Below are 24,417 nucleotides of genomic sequence, written 5' to 3'. Positions count from 1 at the left end.
CACCATGATATTTGACCGATTCATGGGTGCTTTTTTTGGCTGAAGCGACTTTCCCCCCCCCCCCCCCCCCCCACACACACACACACACACTGTGACTACTACATCTTCGTTTCAACATCATAGCCGTACACCCACTTCTCATCGCCTGTTATGATGTTCTTAAGAAAGTTTTCATTGTCATTAACAGCGACAAGCAGTTCCTCGCACATTTCAGCACGGGCCTGTTTCCGATCTTCAGTCAACAAACGCGGTACGAATTTTGCACTGACATTATGCATCTCAAGTTTTCCACTCAAAATTTCGTGGCATTATCCTACACTGATGCCCATCTTCTCAGCAACTTCCTGAACAATTAAACGACGATTTCCACTAATGAGAGCACGAACGCTATCCACATGGTCACCATCTGTTGATATGGAAGGACGTCCGGACTTGGAATCGTCACAGACCGACGTTCTGCCTGTTGAAAATGTGTTAACCACTGGTAGCACAGCTTGTGACTCATACAGTCCTCACCATAAGCAATTGAAATGTCCCTGCCAAATTTTTGCCAAGTTTGTAGCAGAATTTCACACACACACGTTGTTCTTCACGCTCCTTCGTTGAACTAATCCGACTGTACATGTGCTTACTTCAGCGGCTGTGGCTCGCTTGTTAATTGTCCAAGTGACACGAAGCAAATGGCAAATTGTTGTCTAAACCTGCCGCTAGGTGGCTCAGTAGCCGCAGCGCGCTCTCTCTGCTGGTTGGCGCACTATTTCAAAGTTCGATTTCTTTTTGAACACATCTTGTACTCCGTGGCTGTTATGGTGCCTCGCACGAGCTCCACTAGGCCCATGGATGCCCACCTGTTTGGTTCTCATAATATAATGGAACCGCCACTAGCTTGTCTCCATCACACAGTACCTGTGTCAAGGAGCTCTTCACTGGAAGAATACGAATCCCCGTCCTCCAATCGGCATGATGAAGGTATCGGGATTCAGCAGACCATGTTACGCTCTGCCACTGCACCAACATCCAGTGCCAATGGTCACATGCCCATTTCGGTGGTAGTTGTCGATGTCGTAGTGGACATCGGTACTTGCAAGGGTCGTCCACTGCGGAGGTCCATCGTTAGGAGTGTTCAGTGCACTGTGTGTTCAGATACTCTTGCACTCTGCCCAGCATTAAGGACTGATGTTAGTTCTGCCATAGTTCGCCGTCCGTCCTGTTTTACCAGTCTGTACATCCTACAACATCCGACATCAATAATGAGGGATGGCTGCCCAACCCCATGACATCTGGATGTGATTCGCCTTGGTTTCGCCACTTTTGGAAGACGCTCACCACAACACTCCTCGAACACCCGTGCAGTTTTCGAAATTCTCGTGCCGAGCCTCTGAGCCATTACAATCTGCCTGCGGTCAGAATCAGCTAAATCGCGCAGCATCCCCATTCTACACATGGACAACCCACTCACTGATACTACATGCACCATGCGTGCATCTGACTAGTCATTCCTTGTCAGGTGACGCTACTATTGCCTGGACTATTTTACGTCGATAGTATGTTGGCAGTCATAATGTTCTGGCTGATCAGTGTATGATGACATATTACTTTGTGGCATTTTTGCCTGCTGTCAGTGCATGCAGAACATGTGACGTTGATGAAAAATAAGGTTGTCCTACTTGTAAGTGCAAATAGCAAGCCACTTGTAACTCTTGAAATAGGTAAAAAAAAAAGACACATTCACTGGCATCTAGCCATTCAAAGCATTCAACAGCCGATTAATAATTCGTCCTGTAAATCCAATGAACGAAACGGTCGAAACCGGCAATAGCAAGAAACGACAAAATGTGTTCAAGAAACATATGATCAAGTTAGTGGTTAATAACTGTTTTTGTAACAAACAATGCATTTCTTCCAGCGACTAACCGACGCAGCACCATTTTTTCAGGTATCCAAGGCTTACCAGGGAATGGCAATCGCGAGACTACGTCGCACGTTGTACTTTGCCTTTTGACGCCAAGGTTTCTGTCTGTGGCTACGTTTGAAGGTACCGCATTTGATGGTTTATGAAAGTGAAGTTAGTGAGTAGGGACGTTTGGTGCAGGCGAAGGCTCGCGAGGCGCGGTCGGACCGCGGGATGGGCCTGACGGCGACGCACCGCTTCATCATGGAGCAGGCGGCGCTGCACATGAACATCGACGCCAACCTGGTGGAGGAGGGGGTGCTCGACGCCAACCGACACACCGAGCTGCTGCACAGCCTGGTCGCCCAGGGCGGCCGCCAGGCGCTCTTCTTCATGTGTGCAGATATGGACCCGCCCGGTCCAGGTGCGTCAACATTCCTGTCGGCCAACGAGCTAGTTTATTTGTTTCAGATATTATTTAGCGTGCGGCTACATTATAAAGACTAATATTAACAATTGCGGGGCTGAGAGTACAAGTGCTGGTCGAAGCAAACTTTGTAAATGACTGCCAAAGTAAATGGCTATTTGTAACGACAGCGACCAGTACTTCGGTATAATGTAATGCGCGAGTGTTTCAAGCGTTAATTGCGCCGCTTGTGTTCGATTTCGCTCTGTCAAATTAGTTCCGCGCCGGCCGCCAGGAACTCTGTGTTTTGTTTGCAAACTCTTGTCGTTTACTCTTAGTTCATAACAATTTACATGTTCGTGTTTACTCTGTGTTGAGTTCTTTGATTGTGCTTAGCCCTTAGTAACGAGTGAACAAGAGCCGTATTCGTTCTCTATCGAGTTTGTCTTTGCGTACAGCGTACACAGCGTCTAAAAGACGTTCTGTTTTATTTGACCTACGAACGAATAAAGTCATTGTCATCCCAGAAAAGGAGATACCTTTTACGCGTTATTTATCATAAACTTATCAGTAGCAGGCTAACCGGTCGGACCGGCCAGTACTCATCCCAACGGCCAAATATTTATAAATTATGTGAGTTCCTATCGAAAAATCAGATTTTTTCTAATGGTCACTTACTCCATGTATATCTGTAGGTGTGGACAGAGATTGTAAGCACTTCTGCATTATTTTTTTTATAAAGTATTAAAATACTTACACTCCTTGCATCATAAAACTTTTTACACTAAATCAGGTAGAAGTGCAAAACCATTTTCTTTGCTGTGCTTAATTCTGAAGATTTTTTGGTGCAACACATATGACCCTCATAGTACATGTTCGCTGTCTAAAAACAGTACATGTATAATTAATGCAAAATTAATATAATAAACTGGAAAACAATAAGTAAATGGCAAACAACATAAAAATACAAAAAAAATATATTGATGTTGTTTCAACACGTACTAGGGACGATTCAGTGTCACCTTCTACAATCCTCTCACAGTCAGTGCCTCAGTAGAGAATCAGAATAGTTTCCATCCTTGGTAACTCTATGAGAATGCTCTTCCTGAGGCAACACTCTCATACTGTACCACTGCGTTGTGCATTTCTCAGCTTTGCTTGTGTCCTTCTTTGACCACTTAATTTCTTCATTCGCTCTCCTTACAAAAAAATGGCAACTGCTGTCTGGGAATGGAATATATTGTTACAGAACTCACGAGAACTTGGATGTTTGTAGTGCCTTGTTTCCTGAAAATTTTTCCACTTATCAAATTTTATATCGTACTCATCTTGATGCAAAGCCTGCAGAAGAGGCATTGGTAGGTGACCAATTTTGTGCCTCCTAAAATCCTCTTCAATAAACTCAAAATCACATTTACAGCGAATACTTGAAAGGTATAGTTAGAAGATTTCGTTGCTAATACTGATCCTACTAACATTTCGCGCCGGCCGCGGTGGTCTCGTGGTTCTAGGCGCACAGTCCGGAACCGTGCGACTGCTACGGTCGCAGGTTCGAATCCTGCCTCGGGCATGGATGTGTGTGATGTCCTTAGGTTAGTTAGGTTTAAGTAGTTCTAAGTTCTAGGGGACTGATGACCACAGCAGTTGAGTCCAATAGTGCTCAGAGCCACTTGAACCATTTGAACTAACATTTCGCCATTGTATTTTGTTTCCTTGAGTGTATTTAACAACTTTATTCTTTGCCATGGCATCCGTGGTTTTAACTGAAGGAAAGTTTTTTGTTTTCATTTCCATTACGGAAAACTTTACGCTGACTTTCTTCAGGCTTCCACCCTGTCTTACGGAACAAATACATATTTCAAGTGTTTCTTTGCATTATCACATTCCTCGTACGTATGGCCACATTCAACGACCTTGTGATTTATTGTTTTGCTTCAAGATGTACATCCACTATTTCAAAACAGGCCCCTTTTAAACATGCGTTAAATATTCCTATAATTAATCTTAAAAGAATGCACGTTAGGCAGTTGCACTACTTTCAAAAAATGCGCACCTGAAAGTACATTGAAGATAGCAGCAATTCTCCTTTCGTCCGTCATTTTATCTATTGTGTTCTAAATGCAGTCCAGGAACTGACTTGGAGCCTAAACTTTATCATCACAACTATGCAGGAAATCGCTTGTAGTTCTTTTACTGTGAAGAGAGACACTCTTCAGCTTTACAAATGTGTGCTTACATCATTTTCAAAATGTCAGCTTTACCACTTGTACTCTAAGCCCCTCAATTATCTCAAATTATAATCTAGTATCCAGGCCACTAATGTAATCTATTGACCCCTCCTTCATCACCAGCAACTCTGTCGGATCGCCAGGGAAGGCTCCCACAGGACATTCTTGAACTATATGGTGAACAGTCTCCTTTTCAGAGCCATAGTTACAACTTGAAGCATTTATTTTTTTCCACTTGTGCAGAGAATCGGCACATCGTCCAGTGTTGGTTGTTATTCATTTTAAGATTGTTAACGAAGCTAAGAGCACATGAAATAGGTTACCGGATATGTGATTGACTCGGAGACTTCTTAAGCAATAGAATCCAGTGGATTGCCGGCGACGGCGAGTGTTCGTCAGAGGCAAGGCTGTTGTCAGGAGTGCCCAAGGGCAGTGTGATAGGACCGCTATTACACTCCTGGAAATTGAAATAAGAACACCGTGAATTCATTGTCCCAGGAAGGAGAAACTTTATTGACACATTCCTGGGGTCAGATACATCACATGATCACACTGACAGAACCACAGGCACATAGACACAGGCAACAGAGCATGCACAATGTCGGCACTAGTACAGTGTATATCCACCTTTCGCAGCAATGCAGGCTGCTATTCTCCCATGGAGACGATCATAGAGATGCTGGATGTAGTCCTGTGGAACGGCTTGCCATGCCATTTCCACCTGGCGCCTCAGTTGGACCAGCGTTCGTGCTGGACGTGCAGACCGCGTGAGACGACGCTTCATCCAGTCCCAAACATGCTCAATGGGGGACAGATCCGGAGATCTTGCTGGCCAGGGTAGTTGACTTACACCTTCTAGAGCACGTTGGGTGGCACGGGATACATGCGGACGTGCATTGTCCTGTTGGAACAGCAAGTTCCCTTGCCGGTCTAGGAATGGTAGAACGATGGGTTCGATGACGGTTTGGATGTACCGTGCACTATTCAGTGTCCCCTCGACGATCACCAGAGGTGTACGGCCAGTGTAGGAGATCGCTCCCCACACCATGATGCCGGGTGTTGGCCCTGTGTGCCTCGGTCGTATGCAGTCCTGATTGTGGCGCTCACCTGCACGGCGCCAAACACGCATACAACCATCATTGGCACCAAGGCAGAAGCGACTCTCATCGCTGAAGACGACACGTCTCCATTCGTCCCTCCATTCACGCCTGTCGCGACACCACTGGAGGCGGGCTGCACGATGTTGGGGCGTGAGCGGAAGACGGCCTAACGGTGTGCGGGACCGTAGCCCAGCTTCATGGAGACGGTTGCGAATGGTCCTCGCCGATACCCCAGGAGCAATAGTGTCCCTAATTTGCTGGGAAGTGGCGGTGCGGTCCCCTACGGCACTGCGTAGGATCCTAAGGTCTTGGCGTGCATCCGTGCGTCCCTGCGGTCCGGTCCCAGGTCGACGGGCACGTGCACCTTCCGCCGACCACTGGCGACAACATCGATGTACTGTGGAGACCTCACGCCCCACGTGTTGAGCAATTCGGCGGTACGTCCACCCGGCCTCCCGCATGCCCACTATACGCCCTCGCTCAAAGTCCATTAACTGCACATACGGTTCACGTCCATGCTGTCGCGGCATGCTACCAGTGTTAAAGACTGCGATGGAGCTCCGTATGCCACGGCAAAGTGGCTGACACTGACGGCGGCGGTGCACAAATGCTGCGCAGCTAGCGCCATTCGACGGCGAACACCGCCTTTCCTGGTGTGTCCGCTGTGCCGTGCGTGTGATCAATGCTTGTACAGCCCTGTCGCAGTGTCCGGAGCAAGTATGGTGGGTCTGACACACCGGTGTCAATGTGTTCTTTTTTCCATTTCCAAGAGTGTATTTTCTATATACAGGGTGGTCCAAAAGTCCGGAAACAGCCTCATAAAATTCAAATGAAGTAGCAAACAAGGAACCTGAGTCCCTACACATGAGGAACGGGAAGGGGGCAACTTTATAGGCTATGCCACCAACATGGCGGCCATTTTGAAAGCCTCCATCTTGGAGTCAACTCCAAAATTTCAAATGGGAATGTGGTCATGTGACATATCAAACAGATAGAGAATTTCATCAGAAAAACAATGCCGTTGTTATTTTAAACATAGCTTTATTCATTCTCGGGTTACAGCCAGTTACATGTGGCAGCAGCGGGACGCTTGGCAACATGTGTGTTATATGCCGAAGAGACATTACGCCGATGTTACACAGTCCCGAGAGACCATCAACAGCCATAGGATTGGATCGATATGTTGTCCATTATGTTGGATTGTTAATGCTATCCTCTGAACCCAGTCCTGATGAACTTTTATCAACACATCTGGCTGAATTTGACCACACACATCAACAATGCGCTGCTTTAGATGATGCAAATCCTGTATTTTCACAGAATAAACCAGTGCTCTGACATGACCCCAAAGATGAAAATCCAAAGGAGTCAAACCTGGTGAACGTGGTGGCCACTCCACAGCACCCCTACGACCAATCCACGTTTGAGGGAACTGCACATCCAGGTATGCTGGCACATTGTGCCCATAATGTGGTGGGGCTCCATAATGCTGGAAGAATTACGGAAATGTCTCGTCCTCTATTAACAACGAAGGAAACACTTCTTCATCCAATAACCTCAGATAACAGTTGGCTGTTAACGAACTATCAATAAAAAAGAGGTCAACGGCTTTGGTACCCCACACACCACACCAGACCATCACTTTTTGTGAGTCGACCATTTTGGAAGCATCAATCCAGTGCGGATTTGTGTCGGACCAGTATCTGTGATTCTGCTTGTTCACTTCACCATTGATAAAGAAATTGGATTCATCACTGAACAGCACCTAACAGGGGAAACGTGGGTTTATCTGCAGTTGCCGTGTCACCCATTCTGCGAACTGTACCGACGGTCTGGGTCATACTCGTCCAGGTATTGGAGCAGCTGAATTTTGTACACGTACCATTAGTGCTGCGATAAAATTCGCAGTATGGAGGTGCGGCTAACCCCACATTCTTGTGACAGGCGACGAGTACTCCGTTGCGGACTCTTGCTCACTGTTGTTGCTTCATCGGTGGCGGATTTTGGTCTTTCAGACTTACGTTTATCTGCGACAGAACCTGTTGTTTGGAATTTGGCCAAAGGCTTGGCAGCTGCGCTGTGAGTGATGGGCTGTCTGGTTGGGTGACGGTTGTTGAAATCCTCAGCAATGAACCGTATGCTTCCTTCTCCTGATATCAAGATGATTTCAATGCGTTCTTCAAGTGTTAAGGACATATTGTAACCTGTAAATAAGCAAACAATGATTAAAACGTTAGCATGAGTAAATGATAACTAACAGTTAAACACATGTAACATATCAGGCAGGGGATAGTCACTTTGCACCGTTTCAGACCCCTCTTTATGACTTCTCAGTACGTAATACTCACGCTGCCGAGCGTCCCACTGCAGCCGCAAGTAATAGGCTATAACCCGAGAATGAATAAAGCTATGTTTAAAATATCAACGGCATTGTTTTTCTGGTGAAATTCTCTCTCTGTTTGATATGTCACATGACCACATTCCCATTTGAAATTTAGGAGTTGAATCCAAGATGGCGGCTTTAAAGATGGCCGCCATGTTGGTGGCATAGCATATAAAGTTTCCCCCTTCCAGTTACTCGTGTGTAGGGACTGTGTTTCCTTGTTTGTACTCCATTTGGATGTTATCAGGGTTTTTACAGACTTTTGGACCACCCTGTACATAAATGATATGGAGGACAAGGTAGGCAGCAACCTGCCGTTTTTTGCTGACGACGCTGAGGTGCACATGAAGGAGTAGTAGTTGAGTGACTGTAGGAGAATTCAAGATGTCTTGTACAGAATTTCTAGATGGTGATGAATGAGAGCTAGCTCTAAATGAATAAAAATGTAGGTCAATGCGGATGATTAGAAACCAATCCTTAATGTTCGGATATTGCATTAGTAGTGTCCTGCTTGACACAGTCGCATCGTTTAAATACCTTGGCGTAACGTCGCAGAGCGATATAAAATGGAACGAGCATTTGAGGATTGCGGTGGGAAAGGCGAATGGTCGACATTGTTTATTGGAAGAATTTTAGGAGTGTGTGGTTCATCTGCAAAGGAGACTGTATATAGGATGCTACTGCGACATAATCTTGAGTACTGCTCGAGTGTTTGGGATTCCACCAGGTCGGATTGAAGGAAGACATCGAAACAATTCAGAGGCTAGCTGCTAGATTTGTTGGTTCGAACAATATGCAAGTATTTTCATGCAAGTATATGAAAGTAAATGATTCGGGAACTCAAATGGGTATTCCTGAAGGGAGGGGAACGTTCTTTGTGAGGTACCCTACGGAGAAAATTTAGAAAACCGATATTTGAAGCTGACTGTACAACGATTCTGCTGCCGCCAACATACATTTCACATAAGAACCACGAAGATAAGATACGAGAAATTATGTCTCGTACGGAGGCATGTAGACAATCGTTTTTTCCTTGCTCTGTTTCGGATCGGAGCAGGAAAGCAAATAACTAGTAGTGGTGCAGGGCACCCTCCTCCAGGCACCGCAAAGTAGATTGCGGAGTATGTATGTGGATATAGACATAGATGTAGAAGAGCCGATCTCATTCAGTGCGGCAGTTCAGAGCCAGGTGGTGCCTGGGTTAGTATGCACGGTAACTTAAATTGTTCCGTCGTGGCATTAATCTGCCAAGTGTGTCCAAAGGAGTCAGTAGTATTAAGGCCTTTGTCAACTGACATCCATGCGGTTTCCAGGGTTGTGTGACGAGAACGACGCTTTCTTTCACTGATGGCTAAAATATTTATGTGAACAGGAAGGTGAGAATTTTTGTGTAGTTTTTTGTACTCCCGTACAAGTACACGTTTCCTCTGCAGGGATGATGGATATGGCACGTGCCTAAGTAGGGGTAGACAGAAAGCAGTTGTACTACTGATTATACTAGCTATACGACCCATGTTTTGGATGACCTTTGTGGCAACAAGTCTTGCGTGAGCACTAGTTGTCTAAGCAATAGTCCGCAACAGGAAAACCGATCGCAGAACTGAATTAAGGAGTGTGGATCCAGAGGATCCCCATGATGTGCGACAGAGTTTCTGAAGAATATTATTTCGAGTTTTAATTTTTAAAACTCTGTGTGATCGCACTTTAATTTGACATTTACATCCCTTCATTAGTCCAGGTGTGCCTGAAAAGACCTCTGCATGCACACGTAAAACTTCTAGCATTTCTTCCATAAGGCGTGGGGGCAAATAACTCAAGTTTTCTATTTTTCCTGAATATTCATCATGACTTCCTGCTTTTCTTCCTCTCTATCTGTGGATGCATTACCTTCATATATGTTGGCGCTTGGATCTTATCATCTATCTTCTTTCGGATAATTCTAAATCCGAACCCAGCAGGCGCTTCTCCTTTTTCTCCGGCAAAAACTACGAAATTATTTCCCAATTCTTCATTCCTATCAAAAATAACTAAAGATCCCTTTCCAAAATCAGACCTAAACCTTCTTTCAGTTAGCCAGTTATTCAAATGGTTCAAATGGCTCTGAGCACTATGGGACTCAACTGCTGTGGTCATTAGTCCCCTAGAACTTAGAACTACTTAAACCTAACTAACCTAAGGACATCACACACATCCATGCCCGAGGCAGGATTCGAACCTGCGACCGTAGCAGTCGCACGGTTCCGGACTGCGCGCCTAGAACCGCGAGACCACCGCGGCCGGCAGCCAGTCATTGCCAAAAATCCGGTCCTCCACAAAAGAATCAATAATTGGCACCGCCATGTCAAAATATCTTTCCAGAAACGTGCACCTAATAAGTGCCTGCCCAATAGCAGCATGATTTCTGTGTCCAGTTGCAGTAACTACATGCGCACTACTGAGGGGGAAAAAGCCTCCTGTACCATCTCTCATAGCTGCTCATATAACTTCTTGGAGATAATTGTGGTCTCACTCCCCGAATTTTGAAATGCTGTGATTTTCCGACTACTTGCACTAGCTTTAATCAATGGACTTAAAACATCAACCTTCTTCCGGTAGTTCAGGCTTAATGTCTTTATTATCGCATTTAATCATTTGTGTTCTCACGTCTGACCTGGTAAACAGATCGCCTCTTCCGCAGCGGGTCTCTTCGGAAACTACGGAAACTAATAGCAGTTGCCGGCCAGAGTGGCCGTGCGGTTCTAGTCGCTACAGTCTGGAACCGAGCGACCGCTACGGTCGCAGGTTCGAATCCTGCCCTGGGCATGGATGTGTGTGATGTCCTTAGGTTAGTTAGGTTTAACTAGTTCTAAGTTCTAGGCGACTGATGACCTCAGAAGCTAAGTCGCATAGTGCTCAGAGCCATTTAATAGCAGTTTACCGGCGACCGCTCATTATGTAGGTGTCTGTCATCCATATTTCGGAGCGGTGAATGCTCTCGCAAACTTCGATCGTGTGTTTCCTGCTGGTTCCGTCTGTCAAAATCATTTTCCCTCCTGTCTTCACGTCGGAGCCCATCATCATTATGCGCACAATTTCGCGATTGTTCACCTTTCCTCGTGTCGTTGTGTCATGATCGATTGTCGCTTTGCTGAGTCCACGACGGGCGCCCAAAATTATCTTGCTGCGGTGCATCGCATCGATGAGATTCATGATGTGACGTGTCATATTCTGTTCCGATTGACCAGGCGTTTCTTCATCAACGGTCTCTTGTAAACGATCAACAACCCGCAACAACTCGTCAGAATCCTCGAACGTGCATAACACAAATTGCTTTCTCATTATTTACGGTAAATGCTTTATTAACATTATAATCAAATCTTCATCATTAATGGGGTCGTCTAAATAGCTGTTCCGCTCCCGGTGTTTCTGAAGAAAATTATGCATGGTTCCTTCCTTGCGATCGTAACTGCGCAATGCAAATAATTTTTCTTTAATACTTCGCTGTTTTACTCGCGATCAACACATGCGGAGAAACTCATTTTCAAAACCTGCATAAGTCGTGTACTGATCTGACAACCGATTTCTCCATGTTCTCGCACCTGCACTCATGTAGCGCACACAAAATTGATCTTTTCTGATTCATTTCAAATTTGTGCAGACATTACTTTATACCGCGTCAACAAATTTCTTAAACTGTTCTTGACCGAGCCCTTTGTCGACAATGATATTTGGACAACAACACTTACTACGATTCTCTCGCATTAGCGTTTCTATTTCTCGTCGGATTATATTTGAATCGATTTGCGTCTCATCTATCGTTACATTTTTCAGAGATTCTTCCAAGTCCTGCACTCTTGATTTCAGTCAGAACATTGTTCTTGCACACATCCGATAGTACTTTCATTTTCCTCGCACTCAATTTTGGCCCGAAAAACTCCGTTATTAGTTAGTGCATAGTCTAAAAGGGCTTGTTTCACAATTTCCTTATGTGAGTATACTTGAGTGTATTTTAGTTACTTCCACTCTTATCTACGGACAATGTGTCGTGACTTCGGACACTAGCTCAGATTGTTACCCATTCAAAGACTCATTAAGTTCCCTTCTGACTTCAGTAAACTTGCCCAGCAGCTCGTTACGATTGTCCACTACCTTTAGATCAAACATATCTTTCAATTTTTGAGTATGTTCATCAAGTTTTTTGTTCAGATCCTCTCTCAATTTTCATTCTCAGCATTTAATCCTACATAGCATGGCTAAGCTTTTTGTCATTCTCTTCAAGATTTTATTTAAATTTTACTCCAGATAGTCGAGCTTTTTATTTAAATTTTGCTCCTGATCATCACAACTCTTTTTAAAATCTGGACTCCTTTTATAAGAAATACGTTAATGCATTATCCCTTCCTACAGCACCACTCCGATTGTGTTCTATTGTGACTCACTTGATTCAGCATCTACACCCAAAATGAATTTTCATTTTCCGCTACTACACTTGTACTTGATTTCTGTTACCCATTTCTGCTTCATTAATGAGTTAAATGGCAACTTCGTCTTGATCAGCACTGTCTACTGTGTTAATTACATCACTATTCTCAGTTTGACTAGCCACTGTTATTTGTATGTATATGTTATATGTATGTATATTCTCTCGCATTAGCGTTTCTATTTCTCGTCGGATTATATTTTAATCGATTTGCGTCTCATCTATCGTTACATTTTTCAGAGATTCTTATGTATGTATGTATGTATGTATAGGTTATATGTATCTATAATCCACATGCAAATTATTATCAATTTAATTGTTCACAACTTATATCCCTTTTCCTATCTAAAGTTGCTTGAAAAATCGAGGCACCGGTGAAAATACCAACTTTAAATCATCATATACTGATGCTGGCCATCGCACTCTGAATTCAAAGATAGTTGCAGGATTCGAAATCCTGTCATGGTAGCCATATATAGCATATCTGTGTTATTATATTATGGCGATTTCTCGCTCACCTTTCTCCACGAATTTAATAATTAACTGACTGCAGGTGCTGATTATTTAGGGAAGCTGATGATGACGGAATAGAATTCATTTACGGATGCTCGAGAATTATGAAATTTTTTTAATTCGGCACAGCAAAGCCACATTCCATGTGATACCATATGTTAGCGTCGCGTTCACACTGAAACTTGTATGGTAACGAACCGCGATGCGAATAACTATTTTAAGAATTCATTAGCAAAACAGCCTAACAGTTCGACTACTGCACTGCTTCCACACAATCCCCACACTGCCCGTTGCAACTGTAACAGTCATGTTCATGTCAAGTGACAATAATTACCGTTCCCTGCAAAGCACCGTATGTGATAAGAGATTATTTCGTACATCTGACCTCGGCTAAGGCAAAGGCAGCTGTAATACACACACTATGGCGTGGCAGATCGATAACTTCGGCCATTTAAGTTAATAACTGATGCCAAATATTTTGTCGTGTATTGGTGCCATACCCTCACATGCACTATGCCCTAAACAGAGTGCACTGAGAACATTTCGCTGGCTGCAAATAGTGTTTGCTGCAGTTCCCACGAAACTGCTACATGTTAGTCAGTCTGACTGATTTGACTAACTTTCCAGTTCCAATATAGATCCTGCCTAGGCCCCCTCTTCTCTGCCCAAACAAGTAGACCCAACAGGTTGCTAGCTCACCTTACTGTGTGATGATACTACAAGCTGCTGCTGTGACGTCATGCTGCATGGCGGTCAGACATCAGCTGGAGTTGTCTAGGAGGGGGGAGGGGGGGTGCAAGATCACATCAGTGAGGAGATGAGTCATGGTGGTTTCACAAGATGAGGGAGCAAGCCGATGATAACTAATTAAAAATACAACATCAAACTTCCAAACATTTTATTAACATTCATGCGACTATACTCATATTGTCTTGGTGGAGGGGATGGCAGTGCCCCTCACATGACTTGGTGAGGACGGTGCACAGTGGTGGCGAGCTAATGGCTACCAGCCATGACTTTGGCGCCTAGGAATGCTGACTCCAGAAGCTCACGTAGTCGCATACAACTGTGTGCAGTAATCCCACCCCCTGGTGTTGGATCTCGCCCCTGTGAGTGATGGTGGCACGTGGCTCACAGGTGCCCACACCAGCACGGAAGGGTGGGTGGCTGTATTGCCTCAGTCTTATTCTGCTCTCCTCCAGACCAGAAGTCTGGCCGCTTATGTAGTCGCGTGCAACTCAATATACGAGACACAGTCCCTTGTGGACAGAGTCAGTGGCACTGAAGACTGCCAGACTGCGTGCAGGAATCCCAACCACTGGTGTTGGATCTCGCCCCTGTGAGTGATGGCACGAGGCTCACGGGTTCCCACACCAGCACGGAAGGGTGGGTGGCTGTATTGCCCCAGTCTTATTCTGCGCTCCTCCAGACCAGAAGTCGGGCCGCTTACGTAGTAGCATGCAACTCAGTATACGAGACACAGTCCGTTGTGGACAGAGTCAGTGGCGCTGAAGACTGCCAGACTGCGTGCAGGAATCCCAACCCCTGGTGTTGGATCTCGCCCGTGTGAGTGATGGCACGTGGCTCACAGGTGCCCACACCAGCACAGAAGGGTGGGTGGCTGAATTGCCCCAGTCTTATTCTGCTCTCCTCCAGAGCAGAAGTCTGGCCGCTGCTGGGTTGGATGAGGAGGCAGCCCACTGGTGGAGAAGTACCACATCCGAAGATGAGGACTAACAGATGGTGTGTCGGTGGAGGCCCAAACCCGTAATGGCTGCATGTTGTTCTATATCGCTCGGTCGTGCAATGTGGCCATCTCGTCCTTGTAGGAGCTGCTGGACTGCTGCTGCCTCTGTTAAAACTAATGGTTATTTATATTGGTTTGTGGTCCACTTGTTGTTCTGGCGCACTGCTTCCAATCGCACTCAAGACAACAAATCCGTGGTTGTGATGGTGTGCAAAGGACTTCGCTTGTTTTGCAGTAACTCCATTTCACCGCTGTGTTGCATTATTGCGCTGTTTCTCCTAATCTGCTTCAAATGGTTCAAATGGCTCTGAGCACTATGGGACTTAACATCTGAGGTCATCAGTCCCCTGGACTTAGCACTACTTAAACCTAACTAACCTAAAGACATCGCATACATCCATGCCCGAGGCAGGATTCTAACCTGCGACCGTAGCAGAAACGCGGTTCCGGAATGAAGTGCCTAGAACCGCTCGGCCACAACGGCCTGCTCCTCGTCTGCCTCATGTTGGATAAACCGTACCTGTGCAACAATCAGTCCTATAGGACGGATATTGAAGAGACAGGGACTGAGGTCAGTGTTCCAGCCCGCGTCCAAGATAAGAGATTTGTTATGACCCATTAAAGACAGTTCCTTGAGTTATTGTATCCCCTGTGACTGTGGTAACATTTACATGGATCAAACTATTCACAGTGTTGCTGAGTGTTATGCAGACGCGTGACATATTTAACGAAGAGAACTTGAGAAGTCGACTGGGACTGAACAATGCCTAGAAAACGGGCATAAAACAAAATTTCAAAACAGGAGAGAATTCTGTTGTAAAAGAAGCGACCGGAATTAGAATAAACAGCAACAATTTTAACAGAGAATAGGGGTACACACTTAGTAAGGCGTGGGGGCAGGCGTTGGACATTGTGAGAAAGCAAAGACGGAAGTTTGACTTTTGTGGGGATGCGGGAGCGTCAGTTTCAAAGGTGTTACAGGCCCCCGCTCCATCTGACGTTTCTCAGTCCCGAGGGGGTCGGAGCTGCTGGGAGCTACCCAACTTGTCTTCGAGCCTGGAAGGTTCCAGACGCTGCTACTGCAACTATATAAGCAGAATACCGTGACAGCTGATAGCCCCAAGAGTCAGTGATTTTAACTCCCGATGACGATGGCGGAGACAGTTATCCAAATCTCGAGTGTTTTATTCGAAGGGAGATGGTTCGTAAACCGGAAGATGTTATTGAGCTACATATTGTCCTTATTACATGCATTAGTGCAAGCAACCCTTTTTTCCTGAATCATGAGTTATCTGAGAATATGATGCCATAAAACGTTAGTGAGTCAAAACAGGAAAAGTAAATCAACTTTTTGACACTTTCATCTCCAAGACCTGATTTCCATAGCCCAGAGAGCTTAGGCGATCAGTGACGTTTAGCTCAGATTCTTATCAGTAGAAGTCCCTAAGAATTTAGAATGTTCTGTATCACTTACTGATTTACTATTATTTCTAATTGTGTGATCAGGCCTAGTGCTGTAAGCTATGTGGTGTGTCCACGTGTTATTCTAGTCAAGTGTGCATACTGTTTCATTCGACTGGGTCTGACCACTCCACTGAAACTCCACAGTTTCACTTCGATGACCAGTAAGGGAAGACTGCACGACAACACAACAGCTTCTGTTTTCAGAAATATGACTCTGTAAGTACTATACAAGGGTGATTCAACTGCTCCTTCTGATCCATTTTATGCAACCTCCACTACGTCTGTATCAGGAACGGTTTCCAGATAGGCGGGAGCCACGTAATCGATATAATTTCCCTCTCAGAGCTTTCGGCGTCTGTTACCAAACGGTATAGTACTGTAAAAAATACAGGTCAGGATTGGCCGTGAGTTACTCTGTATTTGTGGACCAAGGTATACCTTACTTCTGCGATACTTATCCAAGTGTCTCCAATCTCTCTGAGTAATTAGCATTATTGTCATGAGGGTTTTGGATGTCTCTGTAGATTCTTTCCGTTTATAGTACTTAATCTTTCGTAACTGTTTCAGAAACGTTGCCTTATAACGTGTGTTTCACCATCGGAAACAACGAAATTAACAAAATTGATGTAGTCTGATTCAGATGCTACTACCGACATAGTTTTATGCAACCCCACATGACAGAACAATGTTATTGGTCAGTTCGCTCTGGATATGTGAAGCACATTGTCAAAATATGGCAGAGTAACTGCTAAAGTGTACGAAGACATTTAGACTTATTGTACAAATTTTGTTTATGATGCTACTTTAGCACATTAAGGCGGCGAGTCATTTATTAATCTTCTCATTGAGTTATCTACCGGAAAGTTGTTACTTCCACGCTTGCTATTTTGATATCTTCTGTTAATTTCGTTGCTTCTGATGGTGAAACACACTTCATGAGGCAACATTTCTCAACCAATTACGAAAGATCAATTGCTGTATATGAAATAAACTTACGGAGACATCCATAACCCACATGACTATACCTCTAATTACACAAAGAGAGATTGGAGGCTCTTGGATAAGTAAGGCAGAAGTAAGGTGTATCGTGGTCCAAAAATACCGTATAACTCATGGCCAATCCTCACTTGTGTTTTTTTACAGTATGATTACGTTTGCTAACAGATGCCGAAAGCTCTGAGAAGGAACCTATATAGATTACTTGGCTGTAGCCTTTTTGGTACAGACATAGTGCCGGTTGCATAAAACGGATCAAAAAGGGTCGCTAAGAGACGCCGGAATCTCTGAGAGGGAACCTGTATAGATTACTTGGCTGGCGCCTCTCTGGATACGGTTTCTCAGTTAGACGTAGTGCTGTTTGCATAAAACGGATCAATAGGGGTACCTGAATCTCATTATGTCTATAAAATATATTTTTCCAAGCAAATGATTCGATTTTTACCAAATATGCTTCATTTGTTACTCCTGTGGATCTGCTAGTCACAACTGCCTGTTACATCCTATTGTTTATTCAGTGAATTGTGTTTCTACAGTCTTCAGGTTGGTTAATTTTCAAACATGCTGTATATTATACTGAGTTTTGTAGATAAATGATCTTGATGTGTCATAGAATACATCCTCCGGAGCAAGGGATAGTCGCATTTTAAGTAAGGATAACAGCGGCTGATACTTGATGTTGGGGGCAGAGTCTGGACGGCCTCAGCCGGCGGACGGGAAGGCAGTGCGCGGTCCGCGCGTTATCGTGTCGGATGGCAAGGACACGCGGTTCGAGGGCCTGTGCGCCATCGTCTACCGCAACACCAGCCGCGCCATCGAGCAGAAGAACGTCACAGACGTGAGTACTCGCCTTTACTTTCTCATTCTGGGCTTGCTTCCGACAGATATCGCAGGCTAAGGAGCTAACTTCGATGGTTCCTGTGATAGCCATAAACCACTTGAGACGAATGCTGGGATGATTCCTACAATATGCGCGCAGTCAATATACAACTGTACATACATTTACATAGGTCCTTCGTCCCAGTCCCTTTGGATACTAATCTCTCCTCACAACATCTAAATGTCCCTTTAGTAGCGGTTAAGGCGCTCAGTCCGGAACCGCGCGACTGCTACGGTCGCAGGTTCGAATCCTACCTCGGGCATGGATGTGTGTGATATCCTTTGGTTAGTTAGGTTTAAGTAGTTCTAAGTTCTAGGGGACTGATGACCACAGCAGTTAAGTCCCATAGCGCTCAGAACCATTTGAACCATCCTTTTAATATTTCATAATTTCACAACTCATAAATATTCTTTATAATAACATTGCTAAGTATTGTTCATCATTTTACAAACAATGTTTTCCTACTTTAAAGGGAGGTAACATAACATATCAACTTAGAAAGTGTACTTAGCTTTTGAAGATGGCTTCAGTGTGTGGGCACATATTACGACGTAATAGTCAATTCCAACGTCCAGTGTTCTTTTAAATGAACAGACTGAGATATTAATAGCTTTGCTGTAACATGTGCAGTTTAATAATCTTTTCATATGACATTTCACAGTTTTAAAGAACATAAAAAAATGAAAAACAAAAAAGTTTTCTCAACTGAAATGATATGAAAACCCTTGCCACAAAAACTGAACTGAAGTGACTTTCAAATCAATCTAATGCGCTTGGTTCCAAAATAGCCGTAATATAGAGCTTATAGACATCCCAGAACCTTCGACAACATACCATAAGTCAAAATATGATTTCAGATGACTTTGGTTTTTTAGATTATCTAGAAAATTTAAATTACATATTATTTTAGGAACGTCTTTATTTACGTAAAGAATGTTAGTAGTGATTGCAAATGACAAAGGTTGCGAAAGTTATAAATATGAAATTAAAACTTCCTGCTACTTAACAACATCTATTTCATATCGATAGTAAAATAAATAAAAATATAAGTGGAAATAGGTATTTTGTTTGTATACAAAATATCTTAAATGAACTAGATCTATTTTCTGAGCATTTGGCGGTAATAATGCGTTCACTAATTTTTGGGTGTATAATGGATCATGATAACATATCAATATATACCGGGTAAAAATCGACACACATGCTTGGAATGACATGGGGTTTTAATAGAACAAAAAAAAAGTTCACAAAATGCCCGACAAATGGCACTGGACAGCAAAACGTCAGTGACTGCGCATGACAATCGTGTATAAAAGGAGCTGTAATGAGAGAGAGAATCAGATGCACCAGCAGTCGCAGCATGTTGACCTTACCTGAAAAGGCGCTTTTAGTGAAGCTGCATTATCAGAACGGGGAATGTGCTAGTTCAGCGTTACGATCCTACCGCCATAGGACGGAGATTCGAATGGGTAAAGGTCCGTTGACAAGTGCAGCTGTGGCGAGAATGATTTCAAAGTTCGAAGCCACGGATTGTTTAGACGATAGACCCAGCAGTGGCCGACCGAGCACAAGGCGTAGTGCTGCTGAGACAGTTCAGGAAGAAATGGAGACTGTAGCGGGTTCATCTATGCGCAGGAAAGTCAGCGCTCATGCAGTCGCACGTCGCACCGGCATTCCATGCACTACTGTTTGGTTGGCACTTAGGCGTACCCTCCGATGCTATCCGTACAAAATCCATCGGCATCATGAACTGTTACCTGGCGATTTAGTGACGCGGAGGGCATTTGCGGTGTGGGCGTTTCAAAAGACGGCGGAAGATGACGATTGGTTGAGTAACATGTTGTGACCGACGAAACTCATTTCACGCTCCGAGGGTCTGTCAACGCCCACAACTACAGAAGTTGGGCTACCGAAAATCGCAGAAGTGTCGTGGAGACTCCATTGCACGACAAGAAAGTTACGGTATGGGTTGGATTTACCACATCTACCGTTATTGGGCCTTTCTTCTTCGAGGAAATGCGTGATTCTGGTTTTGTAACCGCTACCGTGACGGGTGAGAGGTACGCCGATATGTTACAGAATCGCATCATCCCCAGCCTGGCTGACAAACACCCGCTGGAACGTACGATGTTTATGCAGGATGGCGCTCCACCCCATGTTTCTAGACGCGTGAAAGATCTCTTGCGCCCGTCGTTTGGTGATGATCGTGTGCTCAGCCGCCACTTACGTCATGCTTGGCCTCCCAGGTCCCCAGACCTCAGTCCGTGCGATTATTGGCTTTGGGGTTACCTGAAGTCGCAAGTGTATCGTGATCGACCGACATCTCTAGGGATGCTGAAAGACAGCATCTGACGCCAATGCCTCACCATTACTCCGGACATGCTTTACAGTGCTGTTCACAACATTATTCCTCGACTACAGCTATTGTTGAGGAATGATGGTGGACATATTGAGCATTTCCTGTAAAGAACATCATCTATGCTTTGTCTTACTTTTTTATGCTAATTATTGCTATTCTGATCAGAAGAAGCGTCATCTGTCGGACATTTTTTGAAATTTTGTATTTTTTTGGTTCTAATAAGACCCCGTGTCATTCCAAGCATGTGTGTCAATTTGTACCTCTCTGTCTACATTATTCCGTGGTTTATTAAGTTTTCAAATTTATACTGACTTTTTGATCACCCGTATATAACAAAAATATACTAACTGAAAATTTATGTCTAGCAATGATAAAACTCTATGAACACTCACAGATAGGAAATTTACGATTCATATGAGAAAATCTACTCATGTCTGACAGAACTTTAGATGGTATCGTACACGCCGGCCGCGGTGGTCTAGCGGTTCTAGGCGCTCAGTCCGGAACCGCGCGACTGCTACGGTCGCAGGTTCGAATCTTGCCTCGGGCATGGATGTGTGTGATGTCCTTAGGTTAGTTAGGTTCAACTAGTTCTAAGTTCTAGGGGACTGATGACCATAGATGTTAAGTCCCATAGTGCTCAGAGCCATTTGAACCATTTGGTATCGTACAATTTAGCAACTGAGTATTAGTTCCAGTGGGGCTAGATTCTTTACAGTCTTAAATATCAAGTTATTTCTTTGGCCAATGCACCATCAATAGACCGCAATACGAGACTATGAGAGTTACGCCTGTAATGCCATCTCAGGATGGAAAGTTCGAAACAAACTTGTGTATCTTTAAGTAGAGATTTCCATAAACTATTTTAGATGACTACTGGGATGGTTTGTTCAACGTGTCTGCAGTTAAAGCCAACTTGGCCAGTTTTGAACCTAGACAATCTCTTCCCAACAGATAAATACAACGGTGCGTCAGAAATGAATTAGATCATAAAACATAGAAAATAAATAGGTACCTGAAGTTCCCCAGGGCTAAGAGTTACATGGAATCAGATCAGATAATCTAGCAGGCAATACCTTTGGAAAACCTCTGGAGATAACACGTTCGTGGAAGGCTGCATTAAGCACATCTTTCACTGGGCGAGCAACATGAAGTGTTGTCCTATCTTGCTTGAAAACAGTGGTTTTCACAGATTATATTAGATTAGATTAATACTTGTTCCATAGATCATGAATACGGCACTTTGTAATGATGTGGAACGTATCAGGTTAATAAAAGGTGTCTATACAAGATATTACATTACACAAAATGTTACATGACACTTAATTTTTTTTGGGTGCGCTCTTCTAATGCAGGAATCGCGTGCTGTACAAGGAGGTCTCGATAGAGTGCAGACGTGGTGTGGTGTGAGTGTTATTTATGTTTTAATGTTTGACCTTTTGAAGAACATTATGTTTTATATTTTAATGTATGACATGAGCAACTCAGATCTTAAATCACTGTACATCTTTGACGATAAGTTCTTCATGTAATTATCTTACCTTCTGATGAAGTCACCCTTAGAGGCGAGGAAACCTGGTCAAGGTATATAGAAAACTTGTGCAACCGGTTGGCTGATTTTTCATATTTTTCAAATCTGTTTATCGGAATAAAAAAATTGTTACATGCTGTTACACCCGTTCGTGTTGAGCGTCTTTGGATGACTGGTATGTTGCAAAACTGACGCTTTTGGGGATTTCGTTGTCACAGAAAGAGCGAAAGGAAGTCTGCAGGTGCCACGGCAGTGGAATATGAAGCACGTTCACTAATAGTTACGTGATACGGAACCATAGTGTAAATAGATCACGGTATGTGGTGGCGTCTGTTGTTGTAAGACAGACTCCATTCTCCAGTCGTACTGCACAAATAGCTAGATGCGTAGCAGCGCCCTGTTCAAAACTGATGGAGTTCGATGTTGACAGCTTGAACCTTCAGGTACGAAACATGCCATTGCTATCCTAAGAGATGATCAGCGTTAGTTAGATCCATTACCTTGATCTCCGAGTACTGTTTAATTGAAACACTATTAAGATAGTTCTCAGCCTCGGGTTAAATGTATTGTGTGACAGGAGACTGAGAAATACAGTAAAAGAATTTCGTTACACAGTGGTCACTGTATTTCCCTCAGGCAGTATGCCTAGTCTCTTACTATTCCAGAGACAGGGTTGAACCGGCAGCACCAGGAGCTATGCCATGCGATGACGCTTTGTGGACAAGGTACATCTCACTCAGTCCGTCAACTCTCCAATAGTTTTCTTCTGTGTTGTTTTTTGCCCGTTCAAGTTCATTTGGGAAAGTACCTTCTGCTTCTCTAAATCTTCGTGAATGGTGGTTTTAAAACTGTCCTTACTGATCTTCAATTCTCCTAATATTAAGCTCAGGGGCACTGGCCGATTTCGTGGCAGCAGCTGTCATGTTTGCTCGGTGTTGTCTCTTGTTATGCTTGTTGGTGGTCTGCACGAACGTGGTACATCATCAGGTTTGTCGATTTCTCTGAAAAATCGATTGGCATAGTCGTGGGCACTTTTATGCTTTCGACTTGCCGTTAAGTCACCGTTTTACGTAATAATAACAAATATTGATTTTTATGGTAAGTGACACTCATTGCTCTCAGCGAGCATGCCTTGATGAGGACATCAGGTTTCCAAGAGTAGCGTTGTTGTGGGCTTACAGGTAGAGTCTTCCTCCTATTCCCTCACACCCAAATGACACCTCTTCTGATCTTCATCTCAGTATTTCTGCCGCCTTTCCCCTCATGCAGTGTGGACGGTTTTGAAGAACCGCGCAAGAAGCTGATTACTTCTAGCTGCCGCGACTGAACTCCAGGCACCAGGTCCAATCCTCAGATGTGGTAATTTTTCATAAATTCTGCAATTTTATTCGTCCTGCAGTAGTCAAACCAGCTGTTTGTAGCGTAGCAGTATGACGGAAACGACAACAGTAGTGGATACATTTCATCAAATAATTATGACATATTAGAATGTTGTGAACATCTCAAGAAAACTGTGTAGATGCATTCTTTCCGAAAGATCTGAGGTGTCTTGAGTGTCTTTTGTCACTGTTATAAGAGTGAGTACCAAATTATGATCATGCATTATACGTGGAAAAACGATTTTAATATTATTTTCAACTGGTTGCAAAGCATTTTCTTTTTGTGTAGCTCACAAAGGAAGTTGGTAGTTTCTAGAGATTTCCAAAGTCTTCCACAACTTCTACTTCTTCTTTGCTTAATTCTGTTTGTTTATGGATGAAAGAAAGAGCAACACATACAAACACTAGTTATGCCAATTAACATATAATAAGACGAAAAGATTCAAAACAAAATAGAATGCCTTATACTGTAGCCTGAAATCAAGTATGTGTACTGCGTGTAAATACTGAAAACATTTAACGAAGTTAGACACGATTTGCATTAATATTTGCGGTGAGAAGCATTATTCAGTAAATAGAGTTTTAGTTCTGTACTTGAAATTAGTGTAAGTATTATTAAAAAGGTTTGGTTAGTGTGTTACATAAAATGAATAACAATGTGACTTTAGTAAAATGAAACGAGAGTTCGTGTAACAAATCATTTGAAAAAATAATAGCGAGAGGAGAGTTGCCTGACAGAGTTGGCTGACAATTGCATATTTCGTACAAAGAAACTTAAGTGTGAAATATGTTATCCCACACAAAGTAATTGTAAACCTTGATAAAGAATGGCGCTGCAGCTTTCTTCTGGAATGCGACAGTATGAAAATGGGATAAAAGAGGTGCATCGTCTTTTTGTGGAAGTGTTAGTAGTCGACGAGTAAAAACAGATTTTATCCATATCGCCTGATGTTATGTTCACGAATTCACTGTACGGATAAGTACTGGTACCCACAGTTAGAGATTTATATATTTGTATGTGGTACTCAGTGCAGGCTATCGTGCTCAATACTGAAATCAATTCAGTCGATAAGGCTTTACT

The 24,417-nt window shown here is 43.7% G+C and overlaps 1 protein-coding gene across 1 annotated transcript in view; it reads left to right on the top strand.

Annotated features, from left to right (window-relative positions):
* Positions 1 to 2,125: 2,125 nt before the first annotated feature.
* Positions 2,126 to 24,417, top strand: part of LOC126335844 (dynein axonemal heavy chain 5-like) — a 75,592-nt gene continuing 53,300 nt past the window's right edge. Inside the window, exons 1-2 of the mRNA XM_049999314.1 lie at positions 2,126 to 2,315; positions 17,877 to 18,025. Of these exons, the coding sequence (XP_049855271.1) occupies positions 2,126 to 2,315; positions 17,877 to 18,025 (339 nt within the window). The remainder of the gene's footprint in view (positions 2,316 to 17,876; positions 18,026 to 24,417) is intronic.

Source organism: Schistocerca gregaria, chromosome 2, assembly GCF_023897955.1.
Source record: "Schistocerca gregaria isolate iqSchGreg1 chromosome 2, iqSchGreg1.2, whole genome shotgun sequence".
NCBI classification, from domain to species: Eukaryota; Metazoa; Arthropoda; class Insecta; order Orthoptera; family Acrididae; genus Schistocerca; species Schistocerca gregaria.
The sequence above is the reverse complement of the archived record's forward strand: the minus strand, read 5'-3'. Positions and strand labels throughout refer to the sequence as shown.